The sequence below is a fragment of the Leucoraja erinacea genome, unplaced genomic scaffold (assembly GCF_028641065.1).
Source record: "Leucoraja erinacea ecotype New England unplaced genomic scaffold, Leri_hhj_1 Leri_366S, whole genome shotgun sequence".
Taxonomy (NCBI): Eukaryota; Metazoa; Chordata; class Chondrichthyes; order Rajiformes; family Rajidae; genus Leucoraja; species Leucoraja erinaceus.
In genome coordinates, this window is record NW_026576267.1 from 35,001 (window position 1) to 50,134 (window position 15,134).

A 15,134-nucleotide genomic window follows, 5' to 3' on the forward strand; every position below is an offset into this window, starting at 1 on the left:
TCTCTCTCAGCCCCCCCCCTCTCTCTCCCCCCCTCGCTATCTCTCCCCCTCTATCTCTCCCCCTCTATCTCTCCCCCTCTATCTCCCCCCTCTATCTCTCCCCCTCTATCTCTCCCCCTCTATCTCTCCCCCCCCTCTCCTCTCTCTCTCCTCCCCCTCTCTCTCTCTCCCAGCCCCCGCTATCTCTCCCCCTCTATCTCTCCCCTCTGTCCCCTCTCTCTTCCCCCTCTATCTCTCTCCCCCTCTATCTCTCCCCCTCTATCTCTCCCCCCCACCTCCCCGCCCCTCCACTCCTGTACAAGGCGTAAGGGTGTTTGGGGTGATCGCGGGGACCTACCTTGACGCAGGGAGATGAGGTCCGGAGAGACGTTGAATCTCTCGGCCGCCTTGCCCCGGCCAACGTCCATCGACCGGCCACTCACCCAGTATCGGCCGTCCGCATCCTGAACCGGGGGGGTGGGGGGGGGGAGGGAGGAGGGGGAGGAAAGGGATTAGTTTGGCGTGCAACTCCCGTAGGTTGAGGGAGGGAGGGGAAGAGCGAGGGAGAGAGAGAAGGGGGGGTGTGTGGGAGGGATTAGTTCGGGGTGCCAACCCCCTCCCAAACCTGTTGGTCATCCGTAACCCTGCTTGGTCCTGGTGAATTCAGGAAAGGGGGAAATGGGGACCAGTGGGTTTCCAGGGAGAAGGGGTAACACGAGCCAGATTTCAGGATTAAGGCAGTCCATGATCGGAGTTTCATAGTGTTAGTAAAACAATTCCATTCTCACACACACAGAAAATAGACACACACACACACAGATACACATAGATAGACACACACACGGAAAATAGACACACACACACACAGATAGACACACACAGATAGACACACACACACACCAACACAGACATGCACACACACACAGATAGACACACACACACACACAGAGACACACACGCACACACGCAGATACGCACATAGATACACACGCAGCCACAGACACAGATACACAGATACGCACACACACAGACAGACACACACACAGACACACACACGGGGACACGCACACAAAGGCACATGCACACACACACACACACATGCACAGACACACAGACAGACACAGACGCACAGACAGACACACACACACACACACACACACACACACACACACACACAAAGACAGAGAGACACACACGCACACACACCAACACAGACACGCACAGATATACACACACACGCAGACACACATACACGCACACATACACACACGCGCACAGACGTACATACACTTGCACAGACACACACGCACAGCTACACACACACACGCACAGCTACACATACACACGCACAGCTACACACACTGATGCAGGCATACAGTACACACACGCACAGCTGACACACACACGCACAGAGTGAGTGGGAGTGACACGCACAGCTACACACACAGACGGTTAGTGAGTGGGTGACAGACGCAAAGACACAGTGGGTGTGAGTGTGTGAGTGAGGGGCCTCACTTCTCCGGCAGGGACAGTGGGATCGTTGACGGTGATGAAGTACGCGGGCGTCTGGTGTCCCCACCACAGCTGCCGGGAAATGCACCAATCCCTGCCGAGGAAGCACAGCCCGGCAATCAGCGCGGCACTCTCGGTAACAACCCGACGCCGAGCTGGGCCCGACCCCAAACCGGGCCCGACCACAAACTGGGCCCGACCTCAAACTGGGCCCGACCCCAAACTGGGCCCGACCCCAAACTGGGCCCGACCTCAAACTGGGCCCGACCTCAAACTGGGCCCGACCCCAAACTGGGCCCGACGCCAAACCGGGCCCGAAGGGCCAAAACTGGGCCCCGACCTCAAACTGGGCCCGACCTCAAACTGGGCCCGACCTCAAACTGGGCCCCGACCTCAAACTGGGCCTGACCCCAAACTAGGCCCGATGCCAAAACAACCCCAAACTAGTCTCGACCCCTAACCAGGCCCGATGCCAAACTAGGCCCGACCCCAAACTAGACCCAAACCCCAAACTAAACACTAAACGAAAAAATTAATTAAACATTAAATTAAACAGTAAATGAAAACCAATTCCAAATTCCAAACCACCCCCTCCCCTGGTACTCTCCCTTGCAACCGCAGGAAATGCTACACTTGTCGCTTTACCTCCCCCCTCGACTCCATCCAAGGACCCAAGCAGTCTTTCCAGGTGAGGCAGAGGTTCACCTGCACCTCCTCCAACCTCATCTGTTGCATCTGCTGCTCTAGGTGTCAGCTGCTCTACGTCGGTGAGACCAAGCGCAGGCTTGGCGATCGCTTCGCCCAACACCTCCGCTCAGTTCACAATAACCAACCTGATCTCCCGGTGGCTCAGCACTTCAACTCCCCCTCCCATTCCCAATCCAACCTTTCTGTCCTGGGCCTCCTCCGTGGCCAGAGTGAGTCCCACCACAAATTGGAGGAGCAGCACCTCATATTTCACTTGGGTAGTTTACACCCCAGCGGTATGAACATTGACTTCTCCAATTTCAGGTAGTCCCTGCTTTCTCCCTCCTTCCCCTCCCCTCCCCAGCTCTCCCACAGCCCACTGTCTCCACCTCTTCCTTTCATCTTCCAGCCCCCCCCCCACATCAGTCTGAAGAAGGGTCTCAACCCGAAACGTCACCCATTCCTTCGCTCCATAGATGCTGCCTCACCCGCTGAGTTTCTCCAGCATTTTTGACTACCTCCAAATAGTAAACTGATGACTGAACAGTAAACAAAACTAAAATCTACACTATACTAAACATTAAAACTAGATACTAAACTCAGTTAAAATCTAAAATAAATTAAACTGCACACAAATTTAAAATCTCAACTAAAAACTGAACCAGACGCTGAACATGAGCAAAACATTAAAACTAAACGCTAAAACTCAAAAACGAAAGTACTAAAAACAAAATCAGAACTCAACTTAAATACCTTACAAACAAAAAATAAAATAAAAAACTAAACACCAAACTATGTTGAAACACTTTACTAAACTAATCGATTGAAAAGACTGGGCTTGTATTCACTGGGATTTAGAAGGATGAGAGGGTATCTTATAAAACTATAAGATTATTAAGGGTTTGGCCACGCTAGAGGCAGGAAACATGTTCCCGATGTTGGGGGAGTCCAGAACCAGGGGCCACACACAGTTTAAGAATAAGGGGTAAGGCATTTAGAACGGAGACGAGGAAACACTTTTTCTCACAGAGAGTTGTGAATTCTCTGCCTCAGAGCAGTCTGGGGATATGAGGAGAAGGCAGGAACGGGGTACTGATTGTGGATGATCAGCCGTGATCACATTGAATGACGGTGCTGGCTCGAAGGGCTGAATGGCCTCCTCCTGCACCTATTGTCTATTTGATCGTGGCTTTGATCATCTAATATCTAATACCTATTGTCTGTCTATTGTCTATCTTCGGATTCTTCCCACACTCCAAAGACGTGCAGGTTTGTAGGTTAATTGGCTTGGTAAATGGAAAAATTGTCCCCAGTGGGTGTAGGATGGTGTTAGTGTGCGGGGATCGCTGGTCGGGGCAGGCCCGATGGGCCGAAGGGCCTGTTTCCGCGCTGTATCTCTAAACTGAATTAAAATGAAGCGCTGATGCAGTGTCGCGAGCAGGTTGTTACCTGATGTTGTCCATCCAGCTGAACCATGTCTTGATGTGAGTGTCAGGGATGATCCTCAACTCCCCGCTACGCACCGCGTCTGAGGCCATCTTGGCCATCTCGCTGCACCTCACGTACCACTGGGGCTTGAGCAGGGGCTCCACGATGTCCTTGGAGCGGCTGGGAAAGAGAAGAAATCGTCAGCTCAGTCGAACCTCCTGAGAGGCCGCCCGACCTGCTGAGTTAGGCTGGAGTAACTCAGCGGGTCGGGCAGCATCACTGTGGAGAGAAAGAATAGGTGACATTTTGAGTCAATCGACAATAGGTGCAGGAGCAGGCCATTCGAGCCAGCACCGCCATTCAATGTGATCATGGCTGATCATCCCCAATCAATACCCCGTTCCTGCCTTCTCCCCATATCCCCTGGCTCCGCTATCTTTAAGAGCCCTATCTAGCTCTCTCTTGAAAGCATCCAGTGAATTGGCCTCCACTGCCAATTCACTGGCGTCCAGTGTACAGATGAAGTGAGTAACGTGGATATCATTTAGTGCAAGATAAAGCCAGTAAAGTCAGATCAAAGATAGTCCGAGGGTCACTGAATGTAAGCATGCAGGTACAGCAGGCAGTGAAGAAAGCGAATCGCATGTAGGCCTTCATAATAGCTGAGTATAGGAGCAAGGAGGTCCTTCTGCAGTTGTACAGGGCCCTAGTGAGACTACACCTGGAGTATTGTGTGTAGTTTTGGTCTCCTAATTTGAGGAAGGACATTCTTGCTATTGTGGGAGTGCAGCGTAGGTTCACCAGGTTAATTCCCGGGATGGTGGGACTGTCATATGGTGAAAGAATGGAGCGCCTGGGCTTGTATACACTGGAATTTGGAAGGATGAGAGGCTATCTTTCCGGCGGCTGTCACTCTACTCAACAACGTACCTCGTTGACTGCCAATCACCACCGGACACTTATTATTTTTTTATTCAAATCGTTTGCTATGTCGCTCTTCAAGGGAGATGCTAAATGCATTTCGTTGTCTCTGTACTGTACACTGACAATGACAATTAAAATTGAATCTGAATCTGAATCTGGGTATCTTATTAAGGGGTTGGACACGCTAAGGGCAGGAAACATGTTCCTGATGTTGGGGGAGTCCAGAACCAGGGGCCACAGTTTAAGATAGACAAAAATGCTGGAGAAACTCAGCGGGTGAGGCAGCATCTATGGAGCAAAGGAAATAGGGAACGTTTCAGGCCAAAACCCTTCTTCAAACAGTTTAAGAATAACGGGAAAGCCATTTAGAACGGAGACAAGGAAACACGTTTTCACCCAGAGAGTTACGAGTCTGTGGAATTCTCTGCCTCAGAGCGCGGTGGAGGCCAGTTCTCTGGATAGTTTCAAGAGAGAGCTAGATAGGGCTCTTGAAGATCGCGGAGTCAGGGGATATGGGGAGATAAGGCATGAACAGGGTACTGATTGGGGATGATCAGCCATGATCATGTTGAATGGCGGTGCTGGCTCGATTTCGATTTTGGTATTTCTATTTCGCCTGCGGCCTGTCTTGTTCCCCGACCCAGGTCCTCACCTGCACACGGGCACCACCATTGGGTTGTCCTTCACCTCCTTGAAGAGTCCCTTCTGCGTCAGGGCTGCCAGCACCGCCTTGCGCGCATCAAATCGCTTCATCCCCTGAACAGAAGATAACAAAATAACCAGCGATGTCAAAGAAGACAGGAGACAAAAAGCTGGAGTAACTCAGCGGGACAGGCAGCATCTCTGGAGAGAAGGAAGGGCTGACGTTTTGGGTCAGGACCTGATTCTAACAGATTCCCATTCAATCCTCCCTCTCTCCTTAAACCTTTATCCTCTGTTTTGGATATAAGACTGGGCACTCATAGGCCATAAGTGATAGGAGCAGAATTAGGCCATTCGGCCCATTAATTCTACTCCGCCATCCAATCATGGCCGATCTATCTCTCCCTCCTAACCCCATTCTCCTGCCTTCTCCCCATAACCCCTGACACCCGAGCTAATCAAGAATCTGTCTCTGCCTTAAAAATATCCACTGACTTGTGGCCTCCACAGCCTTCTGTGACAAAGAATTCCACAGATTCACCACCCTCTGACTAAAGAAATTCCTCCTCATCTCCTTCCTAAAGGGATGTCCTTTGTCCTTTAATTCTGAGGCTGTGGCCTCTGATCCAAGACTCTCCCACCAGTGGAAACATCCTCTACACCAGTGGTTCTCAAATGGGGGTACGCGTACCCCTGGGGGTACGTGAGATTTTAAAATATAGGGCTACATATACAGGGCCGGCCTTAGGATGTGCGGGGCCCAATTGGGAACAATTTTGGTGAACCCCAGATTCCCAGCCAAGGTGTGTCAGCCCAGTTATTTAGTATATATTATGAAATTGTACACTAGGTGCTATGGATTGTACACTGTGTGAATCTCTCCTGCTCCCTCCCGTTTGACTGTCAGTAGCTCCGCGGCTTCCAACCTTTACCGTAGCTGCTAATTACCATTAAACTGCATCATGTGATTGGACACAATGCCCTTGGAGACAGCGGCTGATTGGACGGGAGGAGACCTATTTGTTGATTGGACGGATATTTTAAAGCAAGCTGGTTGGTGATTGGATGCAATCCCCTTAGAGACAGCGTTTAATTGGCCACCAAATAAAATGGTCAAATCTGTAACAAAAATCGCTGGTCGGTGCGAACTCAGTAACTATCTGGTTGTTTCTCCAAACTAAACAGTATAACATACAGGTACATTCATTTAAAATTAAAGTCAGTGATGATTTCACATGATTTCTTACTGTGTAAAGCTCAATATCTGACCAATTTCTGTTTAACACGTTTGGTCTGCCCAAAACAGTTCATATCTATCAAACCGATGATAAATATTTTTATTTTTTAGCAATTTCTGCTTTTATTTAAAATTAAGTTAATGATTTCTTTTTGAGCACAGATCTTTACTATGATCCCAAAAGAGGACACTTTATGTTGATAATTATTTTTATGTGCACAAATCTTTATTTATAATTAAGTTAATTATTTCTTTCTTTTTTTTAGTTATATCTTTTTATTTCCAAATAGTTCAAGAGAGACCACTACAAATGAGCAGTGTTTTGCACATTTATGGAGTTTTAAATGGTTCATTTTATAGTTTTAAATGGTTATATGGTCACTGTTTTCACTAGGTTACACAAAAAAGCTGGAGAAACTCAGCGGGTGCAGCAGCATCTATGGAGCGAAGGAAATAGGCAACGTTTCGGGCCGAAACCCTTCTTCAGACTGATCGGGGGCGGGGGTGGGTGGGGACAAGAAAGGGAAAAGGAGGAGGAGCCCGAAGGCTGGGGGATGGGAGGAGACGGCAGGGGGGCTGAGGGAGGGGAGGAGACAGCAAGGACTAACAAAATTGGGAGAATTCGATGTTCATGCCCCCGGGGTGCAGACTCCCCAAACGGAATATGAGGTGCTGTTCCTCCAATTTCCGGTGCTGCTCGCTGTGGCCATGGAGGAGACCCAGGACAGAGAGGTCGGAGACGGAGTGGGAGAGGGAGTTGAAGTGCTGAGCCACCGGGAGGTCAGCTTGGTTATTGCGGACCGAGCGGAGGTGTTTGGCGAAACGATCGCCCAACCTCCGCTTGGTCTCACCGATATAGATCTGCTGACATCTAGAGCAGCGGACGCAATAGATGAGGTTGGAAGAGATGCAGGTAAACCTCTGTCGCACCTGGAACGATTGCTTGGGTCCTTGAACGGAGTCGAGGGGGGAGGTAAAGGGACAAGTGTTGCATCTCTTGCGGTTGCAAGGGAAAGTGCCCGGGGAGGGGGTGGACCGAGAGGGAAGGGAAGAATTGACAAGGGAGTTATGGAGGGAGCGGTCTTTGCGGAAGGCAGATATGGGGGGAGATGGGAAGATGTGGCGAGTGGTGGGGTCACGTTGGAGGTGGCGAAACTGACGGAGGATTACTTTTTGTATGTGACGGCTGGTGGGGTGAAAGGTGAGGACTAGGGGGACTCGGCCCTTGTTGCGAGTGCGGGGATGGGGAGAGAGAGCAGTGTTGCGGGGTATGGAAGAGACCCTGATGCGAGCCTCATTTATGGTGGAGGATGGGAACCCCCGTTCCCTGAATAGTGAGGACATTTCAGATGTCCTGGTGTGGAACGCTTCATCCGTGGAGCAGATGCGGCGTAGACGGAGGAATTGGGAGTAGGGGATGGAGTCCTTACAGGAAGCAGGGTGGGAAGAAGTGTAGTCCAGATAGCCATGGGAGTCAGTGGGTTTATAGTGTATGTCGGTCAGAAGTCTATCACCTGCAATGGAGATAGTGAGGTCAAGGAATGGTAGGGAAGTGTCGGAAATTTTCACTACATTAGTTTGAATCACTACATTTTAGTGATGAGAAATATTTGCAATAAATTTAGTCATGGATTATTAACATTTAAAATGTTCGAAATAGTTTTTTTTCAAATGTTTGAATTTTATATGTGTTTATCAGTTCCAAAGTTTAATAAATCAGACACTGATGGCGCAGTGCTCTGTTTTAAATCTTTTTTTTTCAACCAAAAATGCTTTGCGCTGGTTAGGGGGTACTTGGCTGAAAAGATATTTCACAGGGGGTACATCACTGAAAAAAGGTTGAGAACCACTGCTCTACACATCCACTCTATCCAGGCCTTTCACTATACGGTAAGTTTCAGTGAGGTCCCTCCCCTCATCCTTCTTGGTCGGCGTGTACTTGGCGGGGCGAAGGTCCTGTTGTCGCGCTGAACTGAACAAGGATTGGTGACATTTCGGGTCGGGACCCTTCTTCACACCACTACAGTCCGAGGTAGGGTCCCGACCCCAAACGTCGCCTATCCGTGACCTCCAGAGTTGTTGCCTGACCCGCTGAGTGACTCCAACACTGTGTGACACCTCAGCAGTGTCACCTCACTGTGTGACACCTCAGCTTACCAAGAAAGGCTCGGGGACGTTGATAAGATAGCCGTTGTCATCCATGATGTTGACAAACTGGAGGCCGTGTCTCATTCCAACTTCATAGTCGTTCTGGTCGTGGGCAGGTGTGATTTTTACAGCCCCTGGGAAAAAAAAAAAAAAAAAATCTCTTTAATTTAGTTTTTAATTTATTTTAAATCAATTTTTTAATTTTTAAATCTCCCGTCTCGGTGCCGTTCAATCATTCTCCTGAACGGAGGGGGTTTAGTTTGGAGATGCAGCACGGAAACAGGCCCTTCGGCCCACCGAGTCCACGCCGACCAGCGAGCGCCCATTCACACATGTTCTACCCGATCCCACTCTCTCATCCGCTCCAGCCACAAAGCTGGGTGGCAGCGTGAACTGTGAAGAGGATGTTAGGCGGTTGCAGGGTGCCCTGGACAGGTTGAGTGAGTGGGCAGATGCTTGGCAGATGCAGTATAATATAGATAAATGTGGGGTTATCCACTTTGGTGGCAAAAACAAGGGGGCAGATTATTATCTCAATGGGGTTAGGTTAGGTAAGGCGAGACCTTAACTAACCTAACTTAACTAACTAACTTAACTTAACAGAGAGTGGTGAATCTGTGGAATTCTCTGCCACAGAAGGTAGTTGAGGCCAGTTCATTGGCTGTATTTAAGAGGGAGTTAGATGTGGCCCTTGTGGTTAAAGGGATCAGGGGGTATGGAGAGAAGGCAGGGATGGGATATTGATTTGGATGATCAGCCATGATCATATTGAATGGCGGTGCAGGCTCGAAGGGCCGAATGGCCTACTCCTGCACCTATTTTCTGTTTCTATGTTTCTATGTAAAAAAACAACTGTTTCAGGTCTGGGTGAAAGTTGATCAACAATATAAAAACTCATCTCCTATCTCCTATTTGCTAACCTCTCTCCTGCTCCTTCTTCTCTTCCTCACTATCTTTTTCTCTATGTGTCTATGTTTTTATGACCTGGGGTCCTTGTACACCGGTCACTGAAAGTTGGCGTGCAGGTACAGCAGGCAGTGAAGAAAGCTAATGGAATGTTGGCCTTCATAACAAGAGGATTTCAGTATAGGAGTAAAGAGGTTCTTCTGCAGTTGTATAGGGCTCTGGTGAGACCACATCTGGAGTATTGCGTACAGTTTTGGTCTCCTAATTTGAGGAAGGACATCCTTGTGATTGAGGCAGTGCAGCGTAGGATCACGAGATTGATCCCAGGGATGGCGGGACTGTCATATGAGGAAAGATTGAAAAGACTAGGCTTGTATTCACTGGAGTTTAGAAGGATAAGGGGGAGATCTTATAGAAACGTATTAAATTATAAAAGGACTGGACAAGCTTGATGCAGGAAAAATGTTCCCAATGTTGGGCAAGTCCAGAACCAGGGGCCACAGTCTTAGAATAAAGGGGAGGCCATTTAAGACTGAGGTGAGAAAATACATTTTCACCCAGAGAGTTGTGAATTTGTGGAATTCCCTGCCACAGAGGCAGTGGAGGCCAAATCATTGGATGGATTTACGAGAGTTAGATGGAGCTCTAGGGGCTAGTGGAGTCAAGGGATATGGGGAGAAGGCAGGCACGGGTTATTGATTGGGGCCGATCAGCCATGATCACAATGAATGGCGGTGCTGGCTCGAAGGGCTGAATGGCCTCCTCCTGCACCTATTTTCTATGTTTCTATATACATGCCCGGGGGAGTTTTACAGAAAGCTAATTCATAAGATCATAAGTGATAGAAGCAGAATCAGGCCATTCGGCCCACCGTCAATGCCATTCAATCACGGCTGATCTATCTCTCTCTCAACCTCATTCTCCTGACTTCTCCCCATAACCCCTGACACCTGTACCAATCTTTGGAATTTCTTATTCTTAGTTACTTGCTTTGCTTTGAAAACTTACTTGAACTCGAGCTTAGTGACCAGAAGCAGTCTTATCTGCCTTAAAAAATATCGACTGACTTGTGGCCTCAAAGAATTCCACAGATTCACCACCCTGCGACTAAAGAAATTCCTCCTCATTAGACAATAGGTGCAGGAGGAGGCCATTCGGCCCTTCGAGCCAGCACCGCCATTCAATGTGATCATGGCTGATCATCCCCAATCAGTACCCCGTTCCTGCCTTCTCCCCATATCCCCTGACTCCACTATCTTTAAGAGGCCTATCTAGCTCTCTCTTGAAAGTATCCAGAGAACCGGCCTCCAGTGCCAGAGAATTCCACAGACTCACAACTCTCTGTGAAAAAAAGTGTTTCCTCGTCTCCATTCTAAATGGCCGACCCTTTATTCCTAAACTGTGTGTGTCTGAAGGGCCTGTTTCCGCGCTGTATCTCTGAACTTCAAATGGCCGCCGATGTCATTGAGATGCGGCAGGTTAACTCACCGGTCCCAAACTCCATGTCCACAAACTCATCGAAAACGATCGGCAGCTTGCGGTCGCAGAACGGGTGCACGGCAAACTTTCCAGCCAAGCCCTGGAGAGGGGAGAGGAAAAATAGATACATGTAAAAATAGGCGCAGGAGTAGGCCATTGGGCCGTTCCAGTCAGCACCGCCATTCAATGTGATCATCTAACACCAGTATCCCGTTCCTGCTTTCCTCCTTGATTCACTTCATTCTTCACACGTTTAAATTATTACGTTTGAGTTTTAATTGTCTACTTTGCATCATGTTGTTACTCGCGAGCAGAGCACCACAGCAAATTTCTTGTATGTGTGGGGGAGGGGGTGGGTGTGTGGGGGATTACCTGGTATCGGGGGTCTCTGGGGTGAACTGCCACGGCCGTGTCCCCCAGCATGGTCTCGATACGAGTGGTTGCTACGACAACCTCCTCGCCTGCCAACAACAAAGACGAGATGACTCGAGACGGTCGCTCTCCCTGTGACCGCGTGGGTTTTCTCCGGGCGCTCTGGTTTCCTCCCACATCCCGAAGACGTGCAGGTTTGTCGTTTAGTTCAGATACAGCGCGGAAACGTGCCCTTCGGCCCACTGGGGCCGCGCCGACCAGCGATCCCCGCACATTAACACCATCCCACACCCACTAGGGACAATTTTTACATTTAACCAAGCCAATTAACCTACAAACCTGCACGTCTTTGGAGTGTGGGAGGAAACCGAAGATCTCGGAGAAAACCCACGGGGAGAACATGCAAACTCCACACAGACAGCACCCGTAGCCGGGATCGAACCCGGGTCTCCGGCGCTGCATTGTCTGCAAGGCAGCGACTCTACCGCTGCGCCATTAGTGCGCGGGGATCGATGGTCGGCATGGACCCGGTGGGCCGAAGGGCCTGTTTCCGCGCAGTATCTCTAAACTAAACTCAGTTTCCCCCAGCGCTGGCGTGAGTTCAGTTTGGAGATACACCGCGGAAACAGGTTCTACCCTCGCTGTATCGAGGTGGTGGGGAGTAATCGGGCGGGCGAGAGTGATGCGGGCGGGCGCCGCTTGCCCCCGGAGGTTAGCGTCGGGACTAACCTGACCCTTCGAGTTTGTAGGCAAAGGAGACGAGGACACCAAACTCCACCTTGTCGACGTAGTTGGGGACCGGCAGGAACGTGCGGCCAGCCAACTCCTTCTTGTCTACCTGTTGGGAGACAGGAACGCGACCATGTTAGTATGTGACCTGCTCGCTATAGAGACCGACCACCAGCCCCCTAGCCGGCATCCCGAGCAGACCAGTACACGCGGATCCCCATCCGCTTACAATGCACGATGACGGAACTACAAAGGCACAACATGAAACTGATTCACAAACATGGAGAGGACCCTGTCACGGCCACCGTGTTTGTATGCAATCCATTACAAAGTCAACAGTGGACCGTCGGTCTCCTAATTTGAGGAAGGACATCCTCGTGATTGAGGCAGTGCAGCGTAGGTTCACGAGATTGATCCCTGGGATGGCGGGACTGTCATATGAGGAAAGATTGAAAAGACTAGGCTTGTATTCCCTGGAGTTTAGAAGGATGAGGGGGAATCTTATAGAAAGATATAAAATTATAAAGGGACTGGACAAGCTAGATGCAGGAAACATGTTCCCAATGTTGAGCGAGTCCAGAACCAGGGGCCACACAGTCTTAGAATAAAGGGGAGGCCATTTAAGACTGAGGTGAGAAAAAACTTTTTCACCCAGAGAGTTGTGAATTTATGGAATTCCCTGCCACAGAGGGCAGTGGGGGCCAAGTCACTGGATGGATTTAAGAGAGAGTTAGATAGAGCTCTAGGGGCTGGTGGAATCAAGGGATATAGGGAGAAGGCAGGCGCGGGGTATTGACTGGGGACGATCACAGAGCCATGATCACAGTGAATGGTGGTGCTGGTTCGAAGGGCCGAATGGCCCCCTCCTGCACCTATTTTCTATGAAGATATGGACAACCATACACAGCCATGCATTTCAAAATCAACTATTTAAGAAACAACTGCAGTTGCTGGAGAAATCGAAGGCGGACAGAAATGCTGGAGAAACTCAGCGGGTGAGGCAGCATCTATGGAGCGAAGGAATAGGTGACGTTTCGGGTCGTGACTGGTGTCGACTATTTCCTTCGCTCCACAGATGCTGCCTCACCCGCTGAGTTCCTCCAGCATTTTTGTCTACCTTCAAAATCGACTATGATCTGTGCTATTGAGGGAGTGCAGCGTGGGTTTACAAGGTTAATTCCCGGGATGGCGGGACTGTCATATCCTGAGATACTGGAGCGGCTGGGCTTGTAGATAGACTTGGTTTATACTCTCTAGAATTTAGCAGATTGAGAGGGGATCTTATTGAAACTTACAAAATTCTTAAGGGGTTGGACAGGCTAGATGCAGGAAGATTGTTCCCGATGTTGGGGAAGTCCAGGACAAGGGGTCACAGCTTAAGGATAAGGGGGAAATCCTTAAAACCGAGATGAGAAGAACTTTTTTCACACAGCGAGTGGTGAATCTCTGGAACTCTCTGCCACAGAGGGTAGTTGAGGCCAGTTCATTGGCTATATTTAAGAGGGAGTTAGATGTGGCTAAGGGGATCAGGGGGTATGGAGAGAAGGCAGGTACGGGATACTGAATTCCTGATCAGCCATTGGGTTCCCTCTAGCAATGTTACAAAATTTGGATTTAAAAATCGGGTCTGCACTGTCCCATATGCTGAGAGAATGGAGCGGACACCTGTTCCCTTTCATATCTCAAGTTAAAAAGGTTATGCCCCCCCCCCCCCCGGAAATTAGCCCCCTTGTCCCTATTACCTCGATGGGCAGAGATGGCGGGAGTTGAGCGTGGAGGACCATTTTTAAATAGCCGGGTGCTGCGGTAGATGACCCACGTCGTCATGGAGTCGAACGAATTTACATTCCTCCACGGCCGCTGACAGTTTCTTTAGGACGAGGCTGTAAGAGAAATGACCATCTTAGGCTTTCTAGCCGGGAACGCGCAATAGACGCTTCCGACAACAAGCCCCCCCCCCCTCACCCACGCAAAGGACGGTACAGCAGGTAGTCCCGTTGCTATTCGTTATAGAAACCCGGGTTGGGTTCAGAGACGCCCCATGACAAATAAGCAACGTTTTGTTTAGTTTTAGAGATACAGCGCGCTGCGAAAGCTTGCGAACTGAACGAGAGCGTCCCCCCTTCTAACTACCCTCCCCCGTTCTGCTCCCTAACCCCTCCCACCGGGTCTTGCACGATTCTCCCCCCCCTCCCTACTCCCACCCTGCGATTGGACCCCCCCCCCACAAATCGCCCCCCTCCCCCGTTCTGCTCCCCCTAACCCCTCCAACCTCACACATCCCCCCCCCCAGATCCCTCACGATCCAGGTACCCCCCTTCACCCCCCTCTCCTCCCTCTTCCCCCCTCCCCCGTTTAGAGATACGGCACAGAAACAGCCCCCCCCTTCGTCCCCCTTCTCCCTCCCTTCCCATCACCACCCTCCCTCTTCCCCCCCCACCCCATCCCCCCCTTCCCCCTCTCCCCCCCCCCTCTCTCCCCCCCCTCTCGCCCCTTTCTAACCCCTTCCCCCCCCCTCGCCCCCCCCTTCTAACCCTCTCCCTCCCCCCGAGTCCGCGCCGACCAGCGATCCCCGCACACTAACAAGGCAGCATCTCTGGAGAGAAGGAATGGGCGATGTTTCGGGTCGAGACCCTTCCTCAGACCAGAGTCAGGGGAAAGGGAGACAGCCTCTAGTCAAAAGAAAGGTCTCAAATATGTTGGACACAGCACACCTGGGAAAAATGCGACTCCTCCTAATAGATAAACAAGAGAAGTTCTTAACGAGTTGGTCTCCATTTATTGACTTCTTGGATTCATGTGGTGCAACAGTATCGTGAGAATTTAGCAACGGGACTACCCTCTGTGCCGTCCTTTGCGTGGGGGGGGGGATGGGGCTTGTTCGGAACTCGCTAGATTTTAGAAGATTGAGGGGGGATCTTATAGAAAATTCTTAAGGGGTTGGACAGGATAGATGCAGGAAAATTGTTCCTGATGTTGGGGAAGTCCAGAACAAGGGGTCACAGTTTAAGGATAAGGGGGAAATCTTTTAGGACCGAGATGAGGAAAACATTTTTCACACAGAGAGTGGTGAATCTCTGGAATTCTCTGC

At 50.2% G+C, this 15,134-nt stretch overlaps 1 protein-coding gene across 1 annotated transcript in view; it reads right to left on the reverse strand.

The window, feature by feature from the left end:
* vars1 (valyl-tRNA synthetase 1) overlaps nt 1–15,134 on the reverse strand; it is a 56,909-nt gene that overhangs the window by 22,881 nt on the left and 18,894 nt on the right. The window contains 9 exon segments of the mRNA XM_055630398.1: nt 338–443; nt 1,495–1,585; nt 3,628–3,786; nt 5,183–5,286; nt 8,567–8,691; nt 10,952–11,042; nt 11,315–11,403; nt 12,044–12,152; nt 13,839–13,913. Of these exon segments, the coding sequence (XP_055486373.1) occupies nt 338–443; nt 1,495–1,585; nt 3,628–3,786; nt 5,183–5,286; nt 8,567–8,691; nt 10,952–11,042; nt 11,315–11,403; nt 12,044–12,152; nt 13,839–13,913 (949 nt within the window).